General features: G+C 44.4%; 1 protein-coding gene across 7 annotated transcripts in view; it reads left to right on the top strand.

Moving 5' to 3' along the window:
• The first annotated feature begins 352 nt into the window (after positions 1-352).
• The window catches only part of phactr4a (phosphatase and actin regulator 4a), a 54,884-nt gene continuing 37,024 nt past the window's right edge, over positions 353-18,212 (top strand). The window contains exons 1-3 of one of the 7 annotated variants that reach the window (XM_062529839.1): positions 353-675; positions 9,869-9,988; positions 13,996-14,040. In XM_062529839.1, the coding sequence (XP_062385823.1) occupies positions 14,028-14,040 (13 nt within the window). In that variant the 5' untranslated portion in view covers positions 353-675; positions 9,869-9,988; positions 13,996-14,027. Of the gene's footprint in view, positions 676-2,483; positions 2,695-9,868; positions 10,008-13,995; positions 14,065-14,893; positions 15,029-18,212 lie in introns of those variants that run through there. The other 6 variants (XM_062529835.1, XM_062529838.1, XM_062529834.1 and 3 more) reach the window with 6 other exon arrangements.

Genomic DNA, 18,212 nt, shown 5'->3' with positions numbered 1-18,212 from the left:
TTTATTTTACCCAATCTATTGTGGCAATCTGACCAGTGTTGTGTTGATATAACCCAGCGTTTTGGGTTAGAAATATACCCAACCTGCTGGGTTTAATTTTGTACCCACTGTGTTGGGTTAGTATAACTCATGTTGTGTTGGTCCAATAGTTAACCAGCAGCTGGGTTAAGGTTGGGTTATATCTAACCCAACATTTTTAAGAGTGTGTGTAGTGTAGGCCTACGTCTGCCCCCTTGAGGATAAGCGTAATCTTGTAAACAGTGTTACCACCACGAGAGAAGGTGGAGCTACTATTTGAAGGGAACGCCTGCGCACTAGCGTGAGCCAATCTTGCGCAGGTAAGACACTAGTATCAGTGGTTGGTGGATTGTCTCGAGTTTCAACAAGTGTATCGCCTGGCCCCTGCCCTCCAGTTGAGTTATAGATGCTTGTTAAAGCGCCCTCTTAAACTTCCTCGTTTGGATGTGATATTTTCTTCCCAGATTGATTTCATTGTTCTGTATAGCATGGATGTTTAGTCAAGTGGATAAGTTTATCCAAGTCTGACGTTAGCCACCTACGCCAGCTAGCTACAAGAAGAGTCTGCAGTAAGGTTAGCTTAAAAGCTAGCTACCACTACCTGTGTTTCGTTTATGGACATCCAGCAGTCTAGCTAAGGAGTAACTCAAGTGGAGGGTGAGTACAAAATGTCACGATTACATAAATTATGTGTGTGGTGTTAAACATGTTTTTGTTTGCTCCTCTTTCAGTTACATAATTTGCTAATCAGTTAGCAACCTGTTGCATGTTTCCACAAGTTTGGTATTAGCGATGCTAACAATTTATTCCTTGTTGAGTCTTTAGCCACCTGTCAACAATAACGTTAACTGTCAATTATTATCGTGCAAGTGAACGTTGTGGTGATACAAGTCTTATCTAAAGTAACTTGTGAATAAACTAAATGAAGTTGATCAACTTGGCGTTGTACATTTCACTTCAGCCCGTAACTGGAGTCCGTAATCAAGATGATGATCATGAAAGATGATTCAGACAATGCATTGTATCATCAGGAAGTAGCTTGCTTATTAGCACAGCAAAGTTACACTCGTCCATTCGATATATTTTCATGTAAACAACTCATAAGGAAGGCTTAACGTAATGTTATTGTTCAAGTGGTCAGATTCAAAGTCAGTGCTGCCAGCTTTCAATGTCAACTCGCCCCCGTTTTGTGGACCACCGCCCGCTACACTTCGTCTGCTTTGATCTCTTCAGAACAGGCAGACTGGGAGACCCCATCAAATGAAAATAATCCTTCACTGTCTGCAGCATGTTGGTTACAGAATCGTAAAAGTGGATGTCCCAAGCATGTCTTGTTCTGTTATGTCATTATTAGTGACGGACTTAAAATATCGTCGTCTTGCTTCGACAGAAACCTCTCTATTATTATTGCGTTGTGTGTATGATCCTGTAAGCAGCTATGATTTCTGAGACTGTGCTTGTTCCTTGCCTGATGCTGTGGGTTAGGCATGCACCGAGTCCTGCTTTTACCCTCTCCTATGCATTCTCCTGCATTCCTGTCCAGGCTTCAGAGCAAGTCTGAACGAGCTCACCTTACCTGGAGATCTGAAGGAATGAACTTCCTCAGGCTCTGTGTACATTAGGCCTACACCACAAACACACAATTGTGTCCTCAAGGAATGCGTAAAGTTGTGACTTTGTGCTGCAAAAGCTGTTTGTGCCTGTTGATCTCAGTTGTTTCAATCCAGGTCGTTGTGACATTTGTGCTGTTAAAGGCACCAATGTAAATGGCAGATCATTAACTACATGTCTGTCTACAGTAAACATGAGTTGTGGGATGGTTCTGCTCTTAACCTGGGAAAACTGATAAAAGAGCCGGTGGATTTGACCCTGTACTATTTGTCAACATTAGCGTTGTTTTTTAAAAGCGAGGCTAACACAATGGGTGCTTGTTAGGAGCAGGTCAACCCCCTTCTGTGGGATACCCCCTTCCATTGAATTCATACTGCACCCCTAATGAGTCGGGGAGAGTGGTGGGGTGAGCCTAATACGCTCTCTCTCTCTCTCTCTCCCTCTCTCTTTCTCTCTCTCTCTCCCTCCCTCTCTCCCTCTCCCTCTCTTCCTCTGTCCTGCTGTCCCTCTCCTCTCCTACCGTTGTCAGTGATGATTGGTGTTCGTTTCCATGCTTGGCTAGTAGTCCAAGTCCACTGAAAATAAACCTTGGGCATGGCCAGTGTGACTCTGTTAAAGTGTAATCAGCCACTCAGCTCTCCTCAGCTAAGGTCACACTATACTCTGCTTATCTCTCTCTTTCCCCTCTCTCTCCTTTTCTTTTTCTCTTTCTTTTCTCTTATTCTTATTCCCTCTATCTCTCCCTCCTTCTCTTTCTATCAGTTTTCTGCCCTCATGTTTTTTCTCTCACTCTCTCCCCCTTCTCTCACACCCTTTTTATCTGCCTCGTCCTCTCTCTATCTCTCTCTCTCTCGTTTGTTCCTATCCCTTCTTCTTGAATCACATAGTGGCTTTGCGTTCAGACCAAACAGGGACTGACACAGAGCACGGAGGCGAGACTCTGAGTCTGTAATGGACACTAGTAGGCTGTAGATTGAGAGAGAGAGAGCTGTGCTTTTGTGCACAGTACAAGACAAGTCTCTACGCTCCCTGAGAGGATCCAGAGGAGAAACTCACACTTATCAGGTAAAGACTGTTTGGCCTTAGCTGGCACCTGTAGTTCAACATTAGGGCTGGATCTTTGCAGATTTGCTGTCTGGTTCTACAGCTTGGGGAATTGGTGGTGCATTTATAAGGGTGATAATTGCAGGGATTTCCAGTCTGCTATGTACTTTCACCGTACTAAGTCTGTGGACAGATCATTTTTCAGAAACCTGTCATTCAGGTTCTGATGTTTTCTATGAAAGGTGTGTTTGGGTAGGTGCGTGTGCTTGTGTGTTGGGTGTCAGTCACCATATGTTTTTTAGAATTGGCCTTTTATTTATGTCAGGAAGTAATTTGCGAAATGGTAAGGCTTGCACATTTTAGCGAGACAGCATCACTGTCTTTATCAGCAGATCTCAAATACCACTCACTGGCCCTCACTGGCTTACTAAGAGTCCCATGACTTCTGGAGTAGTGAGGGTTTTATGACAGTCTGGAGCAAGGACATTTTATTTTATTTAGCAAGCACTTAGCCTAAGTCATCCTTATTACAGAAGACTAACAAGATTAGGGAAATATTCTTGAAAGACTGTAGTTAAAATCTTGTCAAAGTCTTCAAATATATGGGTAGCATTACATATGTCAGTTATATTACAAGGGCCATTGTCCCTGATACAACTCCAAGTTAAGTGCCTTGCTCAAGGGCACAACAGTGGAAGCAAGGTTTTTCAGGCTACTGCATGCTAGTTTAGCTCCTTAGCCTCTACGCTACCACCGCCCCAAGGAATGGAAGGTGAGCCATGTCAGGGGGTTGCATTTGTCTATACACTATCTGGGTCATGGACAGACATATTTGATGCGGTCAACACTGAGATGGCCACACTTTTTTTGTTGGGGGCATAGCGATATTGAACACACACATACTTTGATTTGTACAGAGGGAGGGAGAGATGATGTTCTCAAGGATGGATGGATTTGGTTGATGTAATGGCAGACATGTTCGTCCATTCAGTGACATTGTACAACCTGTTATAAGCAAACAAAGAGGTATCTTCCAAAATGGCATATCCTCCACTTTAATGCATTTTTTTTGTTAAGTGGAGCTGTAATTGGGTTATTGTTATTTACTTTACTTTACTTTACTCAGTCAAAGCAACACACCTGCACTTTTATTGATATTACCTGAAATACACAATTAAATGCAGTAATTTCCTGTATTGTATGCAAGTTAAGACATTTTGCAAATTCAATGCATGAGCCACAGCCAATAGTTGGGAAATTACAGTGACTTGATTTATTAGGTCTAATGTTTTAAAAAATGGATTTATAGTGTTTTGGGAAAAGAGCTCTTCAAATTATAACTGTGGATCTCCACACGACCGTATCACAGTGTTGCCATACAGCTGCAACCACAGACATACCTGCAGACACGTTTCATGTTTCTGTGCACTGGTTGTCTGGACTAGATTGAGTCCACGGACTCCACATTTAGCCCACTGCCTCAAGAGACCCTCGCTTCCCTCTGCTGCTCTGTGTAGTTAGGAGAGCATGGGACCCAGCCCATGTGAAACACTCTCTTGGAAAACTGTCAAACTGATCTCCCTAAAGGTTATTTTCCACTAAGTTTCAGGAACTTTGACAAGCTTTTTGGAGTTTTCAATAATGCAGCGATACTTGATATGATCATTGATATGAACGATCATTGCAATTTTCTTTGGAGTTCAGGAACTTGACTTCAAGAACTTTTAATGGGGTTCAGGAACTTTACTTCAGGAACTTCTAATGGGGTTCAGGAACGTCAGGTAGTTGACTCAAAGAGGTCAGAAGGAACCGTGACATGGTCTGCATGGTGGTGCACTATTTTGCATTATTTGATGTAGCCTATTTAATTCTAATACTTGCATCTGACAAGTCAGCTATGTTCAGCGTCCCAGCTTCCCTCTAGCAGTTCCTGGGCCAAGGAGGACTACCTGTGGAGTTGGAACTGAACCAGGGGGAAAGGATCAGCTGAGCCAAATTTGGCCCCGATCCGCTGCGTTAGAAATGACCGTAAAGCTCTAGAGTTCTGAAAATAGTTCCCCTGTGTTGTTGATAAAAGGCCCTTAAAAGTGCAGCCGTAGAGCTTTTGGTGTTTACCCTGTGGGATGGGTAATGTCAGCAGCACGCCTGTACGTCTGGGTCTGGGTCTCTGTCTGTGTTGCTGTTCTCGTTCCTGGCGTGCTGTCCTGGCCTGCTCCCCTCCACAGGATATCTGAGCGGGACGGACCCTGGGAGGAAGGCAGCGCCTGACTCTGCACCCCTCTTCTTCCCCTCTCCTCCTCCTCCTTTTCCTCCGCTGAATAATTTGTATCTGTGCCGCAGCGTCTGTGTGACTCTAAACCTCCCTTACAAGGCATCGGCCTCGCTATTGCAGGCTGCAAGCAAGCAACCAACTACACACACACACACACACACACACACACACACACACACACACACACACACACACACACACACACACACACACACACACACACACACACACACACACACACACACACACACACACACACACACACACACACACACACACACACACACACACGGGAATCATTGCCAAAGGTACCTTTGGACTTGTGTGCTCTCTGATTGGCATGTCCAGAAAAAGTGCAAGCATTTCCAAGGAGATCTCTGGCTGTGCTTTGAGCAATGCTGCATAGGTTGTAGACCCGCTGGTTCAGGCCGGGTTCGGGTCAAAAATATAGGCAGATGGGTCGGGTCGGTCCTCTGGCTTTATATTTTCCACTCAGTGAACAAAAACAAAAAAAACATTAATAATCATCGCTGCTGTTTAACGCAAATCATCATGAATTTCCCCTTTGGGATCAATACAGTATCTATCTATCTATCTATAGGCCTACTGTTAAGAAAGTCTGGCTGCTGCATGCAACGTGCATGCGAGCGGGGGCAGACTTGATGCTACTGTGTTGGGAGATGGAAGGACAGAGCTTGCAGCAACTCTGCCATGTGTTGCACCAACATTAATGAGTTCCTGTGCAAGTACGAAGCCGTCTCCTTGAACTAAATAAAATGGCAGTAGATTGTTGCTGGGCTATACGTTTTCATGAATAGCTAACAACTCATTGCCATGAAGCGTGTATTGAAGCGGTTATTGAAATATCATGCTCTGTGGATGATTCTGCCCTTTTTTTAATAGCAAGAACAGTGAGTTTTCCCATTTACAGTGCCTATAGAAAGTCATCATACCCTTTTGAAATAGTTACTTTTTTTGTCTTACAGCCTGAAATCAAAACCCATTTTAAAAACAATCTTTTCCAGTTTTATTTACAAATTTAGCTGCACAACATCAAAATAATGAAAAAAAAGTCAACCGTTCTGAAAATGAATAAAAAAAATTAAAGTCATCATACCCCTGACTTAATACTTTATAGAGCTTCCTTTTGCTTTCATTACAGCCATCAATCTGTTTGGATATGTCTATTATAGCTTTGCACACCTAGATTGGGGAATATTTGCCCAATCTTCCTTTCTTGTTCAAGCTATTGTATCAACTAAACGTCACATCTGAGAAAGGGCTTCCCCCAAAACGTCACAGATTAAGATAGCATATTTTGCTTGGGAGATTGGTGTGACTTTCTTTCTAGTTGTCATCACTGTGGTTTTGGCCCAGCACCCACAGTTCAGATTACTTCTCTCAGCACTGCAGGATTGTGTCCAATTAGTACTGTTATTGTGATGGTCTACTTACTGTTTAGGCCTACTGATTTCTTTTGATTTCACCTACAATGAATACATATGTAAATCTCATTCTGTAAGGTTTGCATGATGCTTCCATGATGCCTTATTTGGCCAGGCAATCCACATCTGCTGATACTGATAGTTCTGAGTTATCTCTCTCTCTATCTGTCTCTGTCTCTGTCTCTCTCTCTCTCTCTCTCTCTTTCTCTCTCTCTCTCTGAGGTCGTTGGATATTTGTCCACCTCCATCAGTAAGCAAGTCAGGTGTCTGAACTTGCCCACTCAGCCGCTGTGCTCCTGAGTATTTGCCCTTCAGGCTTTACACACACACACACACACACACACACACACACACACACACACACACACACACACACACACACACATACACACATACACACTGTACACATACACACACACACACACACACACACACACACACACACACACACACACACATACACACATACACACTGTACACATACACACACACACACACACACACACACACACACACACACACACACACACACACACACACACACACACACACACTGTACACATACACACACACACACACACACACACACTCTCTCTCTCTAAAGTGGCCCAACTGGTTCAGGCAGCCCTAGACTAATTCTGTGACCTGACATTTGAAAGACTTTCATTCCATATTCCTTTGTGGGGCAGAATGCTTTTGTGATATTTTGATGTGGTATTTGTGAAGAGGGACTAGCCTAGCTGCTAGACTCGATTCCCCATGTGTGTTATGATGGCTTAGTTGTTATGACGATGGGTTATCATGAGAGTGTCTCAGGACATCTGGCTCTTAGGCTCAATACATCTGTTTTGTGTCAGGCAAGGAGAAAGAACATTGTGCCTGTGTCTCTCTTCTTTGGGCGCGCACTCTCCATAATTAGGCTACACTGCTGTTGTCCACAGCATTTTCATAGGCATCAGTGGTCCACGGTCTGCTGGGGGTCTTTGAAGGCATAGGTGGTCGCCAGGCCATGTATTAAAGAATAGTTGCAACTGGCAAAGCAGCTGGGCTAGCATGCAGTCGCTTGACAAGTTGTGGGTTCAATTCCCAGCCTCCACCGTTGTGCCCTTGAGCAAGGCACTTAACCCCAACCCCTCTGTGTCAGAAAGAGGATGGGCGGGTGCGGGGAGCAGCGTATAGAGGTCCAGCCAGCGGCTTGCCTGGAGCGATCAAAGCGCAAATTTGAACTGTATCGGTATATACGATATGGTCCAATTCCATATCTCATTTTTTTAAATATCGATATATCGCCCAGCCCTAAACCCCATTCTCTGGGGAGAGTGGCCCTTGTCATATAATTGACTTAATGTAAGTTGCTTTGCCCTTGCATAAAAGCGCCTGCTAAATGTATTCATGTAAATGAATATGTAATGTAGTTTTACTGTGGGGATGAGGATTTGTTTACCTCAAACCCCTTCAACAGTGGTCTTCTATTCACTTCTATTCACGTCAGAACTAGGGATGCAACGGTACAGTTTTGCCACGGTTCGGTTTGTATCACGGTTTTTGGGCCACGGTAACGGTTCGGTTTCAATATATCAATATTATCTTGGCTCTAGCATACAGGAGGCTATATTTGCCTTTTCTATTTCAAATCAACAATGTGCTTCTACTTACACTTGCAGAGAAAATATTAAATGCATAGCCTGACACAGATGAAGCAGAATCACAAAAATGTATTAAAAGAAAAGAACACCATCATTGCCTTCTGTCATAAACAGGCAATGTTATCCATAGTGCAGTGCAGCATAAAGTAATGTGTAGTTATTTATTTAATAAACTCACTGTTCTTCACACATTTAAAGAAAATACTTAACTGTTATACACCCTCAAAAAAGTAGTGAACAATTCTGAAAATCTTCTCAAAATAATTGGTGAGGTAGTATTATGTGTAGTTTCAAATGGATATTTGATTTGGGAGTGCCTGCTCTGTCCTCTTTTATGAACGTAAAAAATGTAAACATAGACAAAAGTGCAGTGCAGCATTAAAAATATTAGAACAATGAAATGAACATTATTGCAACCTGTTGTCAGGGGGGGCAATATTCCGAGAAGAAAGTGGCAAATTTGCCACTTCACAAAGTGTCTGTTTCCCCTGTGTCTCCTGTCGTGTGTGTGTGTGTGTGTGTGTGTGTGCGTGTGTATGCGAGAGAGTTGTGTGATTGACGAGTGGACGAGCGATTGACTGATTTAGCAGTGAGTTTATTGTTTTTCGAGTGGACACCTCCCGCTGCCCGTAGCCTAGCATGTACAACGTCAGGAAAATAAATGACCCGAGTTTGGAATGACATGTCAGCCTCCCCATCTCCTATAACCTCCCATCCCTACAATATTTTCCAGTAAACTATCAAAAAGAGAATACACTCAGCTGTGTCGGCGTCACGCTTTCTTAGGCTACTCTAGCGAGCAATCAACGCAGGGCAGAAACCACCGGTTACACTGTTACACACAGACTTTATAATGTGGCAAATTTTCGACCTTTTAAAGTGGCAAATTTGCGTCTTTACAAAGTATATATACGTGGCCCTAATACGCCGTCGTATTCGTTATGTCTTTGGGAATTATAGGAATATTGTTGTCGAAAGGCTGCAGCAATGGATGGTTGGGTTTTCGGTGGCAAACTAACTCTCCGTGCTGCTCCACTTAAGGTTACAGCCGGGTGATGAAGGCGCAAGTGGGCCGACATGTTGGATGTGTTACCTTTATTAGGTGATCGTTGTGAAGCAGTGCTTGCAATGCACACTGTGCTTTGTTTACTGACGGTCTTTTTGCCTTGTTCGTGGGCTACTTCAAATGTCGCCATGATCATGCAGCCGCCGGTAAAGTTTGTTTCTTCTCACATGACTCCTTCATTTGCATTTCAACGCGCTTATTGGCTCTTGGGAAATTCAGTAAAATTCTGATTGGTTGTTGCAAGGTTGACGAGAGGCAAGCTGAACAGTCAGAGAAAACGCATCCCCCGGGTCCTAAGCACTCCTGTCTATCGCTCCCAGGCTACGCGCGCGCAATAACCTTGTATTAAATAAAAAGTTTTATGTCGCGTATACCGAAATATTGCGGTTTAGGTGAGTCTATTGAACCGAACAGGCCAAACCGAACGGTTCAATAAATTATTGAAAACCGTTGCATCCCTAGTCAGAACGGTGATGCTTTGATCAGTCAGTTAGCCAGTCAAACCCTTGGACCACAATGGACCCAATGGCCTCTCAACGTGCATGACCGTGCAAGTATTTTCACTCCTTTTGAACACTCCTTCCTTCTTTCTCCTTTGTGTCCATTGACGACGTCTCACGCAGTTAGTGTCCATCCATGACGTAAGCGGAGCTATCAAAGCCCAGAGGACGTAGGAGAAGCTGGTGGCGCTGTAGGAAGGACTGCGTGTTCAAGGCCAGTGTGGTGCTGATGCTTTGTTGTGTCTTCTCTCTCTCCCCACTCAAAGGTCCAGCTGAGGAGAGCGGCAGAAGATTTGAGAGCAACAAAGGCCACTGTGGTCAGTCACCTGGTCCTCTGCAGTCACAGGCAAAAGCAAAGACATGACCCCAATCTGACCATTTCCTGGGTGTGCAAATCAAATTAATGTAAGTTCTGCTTCTGAAATTTCACCTCGAGGTTGGCTATGTCTCAATGTGTCATGTTTTAGTTAGTGACGCAGGCTTTGTGAATAAACCGGTATGCTTTGGCGGTGTCAAAAGATGAATACTTTCAAAGCCATGCCCTTTTATTGTTGTTAAAACAAGAGAAAAGTCCGCTGCAACCGAAATTATGCTCCCATTCTATATTTAAAAACCGTGACGTTTCGGGCCTGTGAGCCCGAAGGCTCACAGGCCCGAAACGTCACGGTTTCCCTTGTTTTAGTACTTGCCTTTTTGTCCTGCTCCCTTTTTTAAAACTGGACGTGCGTGCTTACATGGCTTTTTTTTTTTATTGTTGTTGACCTTGTAAAGAAGTGATATATGACATTAGAGTACTGAATGTGGAGTAGCATTGCTTTTCTTCAGCAATTGTCACTGTTCCAGTTTACCTTACTTTAATCACACCCTGCTCTTGGCAGAGGTACAAAAAGTCCATTCCAAAGTATTTCTTGGCTTGTCTTTTCTTGTCTTGGACTGGTAGACAGGGTGTCGTTATGATTGTGTTGACTGTACGCCACAGTAGAGTGTGCAGTAGAGCCCTCACGTGTTCTCTTCTATAATATGTAGGTCACTCCCAACCTTGAGCTCTCTCTCTCTCTCACACACACACACACACACACACACACACACACACATACACACGCACTCATACACACACTGACACACACACACACACACACACACACACACACACACACATACGTCCTTAGCTTTGTGTACCAAGTGGAGCACGTGAAAAAGTGCTTGTTTTGGAGCGCCGGACTTTGAACAGAAACATTCCAAAGTGCAGGCCAGTACCACATGCACACCTCCACCACCTCTCCCTCTCACTTGACTTCCTGCTTGAGGAGGACACATCCCTACGCGAGCAGCCAATGCTGAGCCTCTCGTCTGGAGTTGTCATGACGATGGATTGACTCACACCAATGGCTGCTGCGGTGCGCAGATTAAAACAGCCAGCCCTTGAGCCTTATTAGGTGCGGCCCGTACGTGAAGGAGAACACACTGGTGTGCCCGCGTGCTCTCTCCCCCAGCTCCTGTTAGCTCAAACAAGCTCAAAGTGCACCAACGGGGCCCGCTTGGATGCATGGCCAAAGCTGGCTTTAATAGTTGTTAAGCTTCACAGGGTAGGTAACTGACACTAGTAGTGTCTCACTGAGGAAGAGATCTCTCGTGGCAATCTCTCAGTGGAACACAGAGGTGTGTGATTTAGTTGCCATCACATTCCAAATTTAGTTCTGGAACTGTCAGCAAAGAGGGGTCCAACTCCAAGGCATTAACTTCTGAAGTGCTTTGAGAGCTCTGTTGTTGAGTAGAAAAGTGTCTAGATCAGCACAGTCCATTAACCACGTACCAGTTGCCTCATACAGTCAATGTCATTGTTCATCGAGAGTCTCTTCTTTGAATGAGTGTGTCTGTCTTCCTTTTTTTTTCTTTCTCGGAGTTTCGCTCTCTGTTGTTCTGTCGTTACTATTTGCCTATTTTATTTGCATCCCTTTCACTTCCGTTAATATCTTTCATTGTCGTGCCGCTGCAACGTTTTTACGCACGGGATGTGAAACTCGTGACGTGTCGCGTCCCACTGTTTACAAGCCGTGGCGGAGGCGCCGCCGTGATTGACTGAAACCACATTTTACACAATCGAGAGCGCTGGTGATGCAACCTCTGCATCAGTTCCACCTCCAGATCCGGCGTCCAGTCTGCCCAGTCGGGCTCACATACTTCTTTTACACAATCAGGAGCACGTGTGGCACAACAGCAGCATCAAATCCCACACCGACAGCCTCAGCCTCAGCAGTGTTCACACTCAACCACTCCTGCTCCCATCCAGCAGGGCTGTGCGTTAACTTTTTTTTGTGCTCATAGCACTGGCGCTACAGAGGTTGACACAGTCATTTCCCTAAATATCAGCTGTGGCTCATTAATTGATTTTTCTAAATTTCTTCAGCTATGAGGTTAATACATGGGGGCAGTTAAATATAGTATTATATCAATAACCATTATTAAAACTATTTTATAAAACAGATGGTTCCGGTCTTTGATTATGATTGGTTGAATCGCGTTTAATGCCGTTGTATATTTTCTTGATATAGCACGGCTGAGACCGCATTTCATTTTTATATGAATATGCTTAGAATGTATTCTATGACGGTTAATAAGATGCAAATGAATACAGTTGCTGAGCAACAATTCGGATAAGAATCTACTAGCGGTGAAACTGTTCTATGGGGACTACGTGGAAGAATGGACATTTGCAGATGAAATAAATGAAAATATCATGATTATTTGTTTATTTGTACCAATTTGTAATGTCCTATGTGGTCGTGGTTTAGTAAAAGCAATAAGCCCCTTCAGGCCGTTCTATATTGTGAATATAGCACAGTGGAGGGTTGTTTAATGGCACTCAGCTTTGCTTCGCTAACAAGCTGTGCTATATTCACGATATAGAATGGCCTCTCAGAGCTTATTGCTTAAATATTTGTTTCTTGTAAAGCCTACCTTACACTGACAAGATTTGGGAAAGATTCTTGATAGATTGTTAGCCTGATTACCATCGACTTTCAAAGGCTCTGCGAGACTTTAGTCTGACCAACAGCCTGTGCTAACATGGTTTCTCCAAGCGCTGGTTGACCCGCCTCCTTTAAGTGCCTCGATTTGCTACTGGTCGATGTCAGAAAGCGGTTTGCCGAGTTTAAACCAATAACAACACTCTTTCCGCTGCCTTGAACACGCCTCTACCCAGAGCCGTTGGAGCTGCTCAAAGTTGATTGGTTCTCGACCAAAGGGGGCAGTTCCGCAGATTTCGAACTCAGAAATCCTTCCCGATTAGCAGTTGACCAGACCAGCGACAGAAACAGCCTGAAGGCGTTACGTCACTGGGAGGGCGTGCCAGGCTAATAGATTGTAGTCTTTTGAGTAAAGCTTGAATGAGGGGCATTATTTAAAAGACTACAATCTTTCAATAATTTTTCCCAAATCTTGTCAGTGGTACAATGCAGCTAAAACACAGGAAATAACTGTAATTTTGTAGCACGATTCACTAAATTGTTACAAATACATCTCATCTGTAGACTACACTCTAGAAAACATTTTAAATAAGGCAACACCGGTGCTAAGCTGGTAAATCTCATCCATAACTCCATCCATGTTTAGGAGCATCCTGCACAGCCCTGTTCTGTCACTCCTGTTAACTTTCAGCCCAGTTCCACTCTGTTCCAAGCCACAGTGCCACCAGCCAAAGCCTTCAGACGGAGAGGCATTCATTTATAGCTGCTGAAACGCTGGCAGATGTTTGTATTATCCTCGCTTCAGTTTAATAAAGTTTTTTTTAGATTGGGAACAGATCCTCTCTCGTGCGTGCGTGCGTGTGCGTGTGCGTGTGCGTGTGCGTGTGCGTGTGCGTGCGTGCGTTTTTGCGACTCTGTCTATCTGTTTGTGTGTGTGTGTGTTTGGGCACCAGCTTCGTCTGCAGGGCTAATCATTGCTGGGTTTAACTGGGCTCACCCTCCCTCCTCCCCAAGTCTGGCCCACACAGTTGGGTAAACAGGGCAAACACTGGACTGGGAAGTGTTTCATTGATTGACCTGACTTAGGAAATGGAAACTGACAGAGGTCTTCAGATAAACACAAGGTTTAGTGTTTGTGGAGAATGAGGTGCAGAGAAGTAGCAGGAAGGAGTTTTGGTTTGAAACTAGTTAGCCAACGACCTAAAAGACACACGCGCACACACACACACACACACACACACACACACACACACACACACACACACACACACACACACACACACACACACACACACACACACACACACACACACACACACACACACACACACACACACACACGGTAACTTTACCTTTAGACTGGATATGCTAATATACTGTGTATTTGTGGGCAGGCTCATCCTCACACTCTTCTCTGCTCTGTGCAGGAACCTCTGGCCACAGCGGTTTGGACTCTGGGATGGAAAACCGAGGTAAGCGTCGTCCAAGGTCTAAGCGTAAGTCTCCCTAAGATACCTCCCATTAATGCTTGTTAAAATAGCCTCATTGAAACGCAGCCAGGCACTAATGAACTCGCAAGTTTGGGCACCTTAAGCGGCCGCATTCGGTACTCACAAATCACCCCTGCCTGTGGCGTAATGGTGTATACCTAACTAATCTCACACACACAGTCACACACGCACACACACACACACACGCGCACACACACACACACACACACACACACACAAAAAAAAACATATCACACACTGCAAAGAGACACAAACACAAACAAAAGCGACAGTTCTCCCGTGAATGTGCACATACACTGTCCACACAAATACATGTTCACAAACCTGCACACATACATACACAAATGCCTCTCTCTCTGTAGATGTGTGTATATATATATATATATATAGAGAGAGAGAAATAAATGTTTTTGCAGGGTTTTAAAAATTGTAGGTTTAACAGATTTTCACCAATTGATATGATTTACTTTCTGCTGGCTCACCCTTGGCAACCGGACAGCTGAAAGCAGAGTTGTCACTGCAAACCAACCGTGATCGATTGTAAATGAACTGAGTGAAGTGCTAAGTGGTTTTCGCTGTCCCCGGGTGTGTGTGTGTGTGTGTGTGTGTGTGTGTGTGTGTGTGTGTGTGTGTGTGTGTGTGTGTGTGTGTGTGTGTGTGTGTGTGTGTGTGTGTGTGTGTGTGTGTGTGTGTGTGTGTGTGTGTGTGTGTGTGTGTGTGTGTGTGTGTGTGAGAGTGTGAGTGTGAGTGTGTGAGTGTGTATGACTCATAGCGGTGGTGTGTTGACACAGTGGGTTATTATCAGATTGCGCTTTGCCCTGTTGGGAGAGAGCAGTCGCTCACACCTTTCAGGACTCCCTCAGGTAGGACGTACGTGTCCGGAATACACAGCGTGGCCGGTTTCGTCTCAGCATGGACGATATTTCTTTGGAAGAGGAAAGCCTGTCAGGTACCCAAGCACTCTTTCTTCCTGCGCTCGCGTTATATTGTTTACTAGGCCCCGATGGAATATCTCCGGTGACTTTTTGTGTCAGTAGTTTGACAACTTCCTCGTTGTGGAAAGCCTTACAGGAGTGCTGGGGGCAGTGCGATTGAAAATGGGACACGGTTGGTGAGTCACGTAAGAAACCTGATCGACGTTGGCTGCTTAGTTTTCTGAATGGGACAAAACAAAGTATTGGATCTTGAAAAGATGTGTTGACTGCTGATTTCCTGTTTGACTACTGTGCTTGTTGTTCAGGTGGCTGTGGTTGATTAGAGTGCTCTTGGTAATGACACGACACTTTAACGGAGATCAATACTCTAATGAACTGCAGGGAGTTTAGATAAGGCACATCTCAGCAGAGGAGCAATCGGCTCCTCAAGAGGTTCACTCTCTTCTTTGACTTTTGTAGTGGAACAGTGAAACGAGGTGTGTGTAGGTGCGTGTGTGTGTTGTGAAATTACACAGGCTCTGTGGTGTGGGTGGTCTTATGCTGTGTGTTCTGTTTTACTAACTTGAGCTGGGTTAGAGATAGCTCAAAGGGATTGTAGGACACTACACACAATATATATGCTTTTATACACATGATGCAGCACAAGCACACACACACACACTCACATTTGCTAACCCTTAGTTAATATTTCCAGACATACACACTCAAATTGCAAAAAATGACAACTCTGGAAAAAATGTAGAGACCACTGCACGTTTCTCATGATTCAAATGAGTTGACACTTATATTCAAGTTAACTCATTCATGTATATAGACACACACACACACACACGCGCACACACACACACGCACACACACTCACACACACTCACACACCTCTGAATAGGCCTATCTCCACTGTGGCATACACTCACATGATGGCACACACAAATGCACACACACACACTCAAGCTAAAGAGAGAGCAAGGAGTTGTCAGGAAATCAAGACGAGAGGATTAAAAGGTGAGATCCTTTCATCCCTGGCTCGCCCAGTGTTCTTGTCCTGGTAAAAATAACCTCTCTCTCTCTCTCTCTCTTTCTCTCTCTCCTCTCTCCTCTCTCCTCTCCTCTCTTTTCTCTCCTGTCTCTCTCTCTCTCTCTCTCCTCTCTCTCTTCTCTCTCTCTCTCTCTCTCTCTCTCTCTCTCTCTTCAATCTCCAACAGCACTTCCAACTCCACTTCCTCCACCCTCCAGCCCTTCCTGCTCTCACCCCAGATAGGGGTTATCATCAGCAGGGTTCGGCTCATTTCATTCCCCGCGGTGGTAGCTAGCGTTACCTGCATTTGCTCAGCTTTTGTTGATGGGTTTTTACATTTTGTGCTGACCTCACAAGATTAACTTGTTTGCCTCAGAAAAAAATATGTGACTTTGTTTCTGCTGACAAGAGCAGGTTAATAGGTAGTTAAGCTACTACTCAGCTGACATACACAGAAATTGTTGTGGAGGCATATTCAAATGTTGCGGAGTCATGCAGGTAAAATGTCAAAAGTGTTTGAGGGATGACTCCGCAAGTTTTACAAGTATCAGCGGCTCTGTGTGGGCTTGGCCTGAACTGGTGAGCAAGAACTTCCTTTCGCGTATGCGTTAGGGTGAATATTTCCCAACACATCAAACAGAGAGGTAGACAAGCCCCTGCATGCCATAGATTCCACACTCTGACTGACTGGGCAGTCTGTGTGTAGTACCCACGATGGGGCCCATAGAGGGCGCTGCAGTCAGTAGGACGGCAGGGAGTGTTGCATGATCCATTTGCCGCCAGTGTATACCAGCATCCTTTTTGCTTAAGATCCAGAAATATACTTACTGGTGACTTCCTCTTTACTTGCTAGACCAAAGGAAGTGATGCTGGGATTGACTTGAAGCAGAATAGTCAGCTTGTAATTATTTGGATGCTGTTGTAGGGTGTGAAACTAATTCAGTTAAAGGTAGAGAGTGAGAGAATGAGAGAGAATGAGCAGAAGAAAGAAAGCGATATGGATAGAGAGATGAACACCACCACACTTGAAATGGAAGACTTGTCTCTCATATCTACCCTCACGTAAAATAACTTCCTGCTGACTTTCTGCCTTGAATACTCTCTCTTCCCTCTGCCCTAGTACTGTTGTGCAACTGGAGTTAGTTATGTGCTTGTGTCAGCCATGCACGCTTTGCACACACAGCTGTGTGGTTGTCCAGCGTTGTGTATTCTACCTTCACCCCTGCCTTGTGGCCCTCCGATCCCTCCCCTTGCACTGTGATGGAACCCGTCTGTTTTCAAGTTGTCCTATTTGTTTTCGTTTCCTCGCCCGTCTGTTGCTTGGCATGGTTTCACTTCCGTCAGATAAGAGAGAGGAGAGTGTGTGTGTGTGTGTGTGTGTGTGTGTGTGTGTGTGTGTGTGTGTGTGTGTGTGTGTGTGTGTGTGTGTGTGTGTGTGTGTGTGTGTGTGTGTGTGTGTGTGTGTGTGTGTGTGTGTGTGTGTGTGTGTGTGTATGTGGAGCGAGAGAGCAGACTGGTGTAATCGGGAGGAGAGTGTGTTTATAGGAGTCATAACAAGGGAACTAATTAGTGAGTCATCATCGTACGCTGTGAGTGAGTGAGTGAGTGAGCATCCCGCTCCTTTTCCGAGATCTGAAATAGATTTCCTCAAAACATGACTTAATTTATAAGAAGGGTGGGTTGTTTTTATTTAGTTGGGCCCAGACCATGGGTTGATGGCGCTTCATGTATCAATAACTGTGAAGAAGTAGCAGATTTAAGTTAGATATAAAGTTGTAAGATTTGTATCTGATATGACCCTAAATATCATTCGGTTTAGAGAGTATAGATCAGATAAAGAGATAGATAGTGTGATAGATAGATGTCTTATGGTAACATGCATAGACATGTTGTGGCCTCCCATGTCTTACTATTCTCATGTCTTATTTTAGAGGTGTCTGTGAGACACGTATACAGTACTGGGTTAGATGTGTAGGCTGCTACTGTATGTGCTACGAAGGTCATAATATTTAGGCTAGGTGTGTGTACTGGGTAAAGAGGCTTTAGTGAAATTGTTGAGTTTTGGTGCCTAGCGTGGCAAGGTTTTAAGACTAGCTTGCCTGAAACGTGTCAAATGTTTCATACACGTAGGGAGATTTCTTCATCACTTGTCTATGATCAGAATCTAGGGTTGGAAACACTTT

This window comes from Sardina pilchardus, chromosome 24 (genome assembly GCF_963854185.1).
Source record: "Sardina pilchardus chromosome 24, fSarPil1.1, whole genome shotgun sequence".
NCBI classification, from domain to species: domain Eukaryota; kingdom Metazoa; phylum Chordata; class Actinopteri; order Clupeiformes; family Clupeidae; genus Sardina; species Sardina pilchardus.
This window is presented reverse-complemented; position numbering and strand designations above follow the sequence as displayed.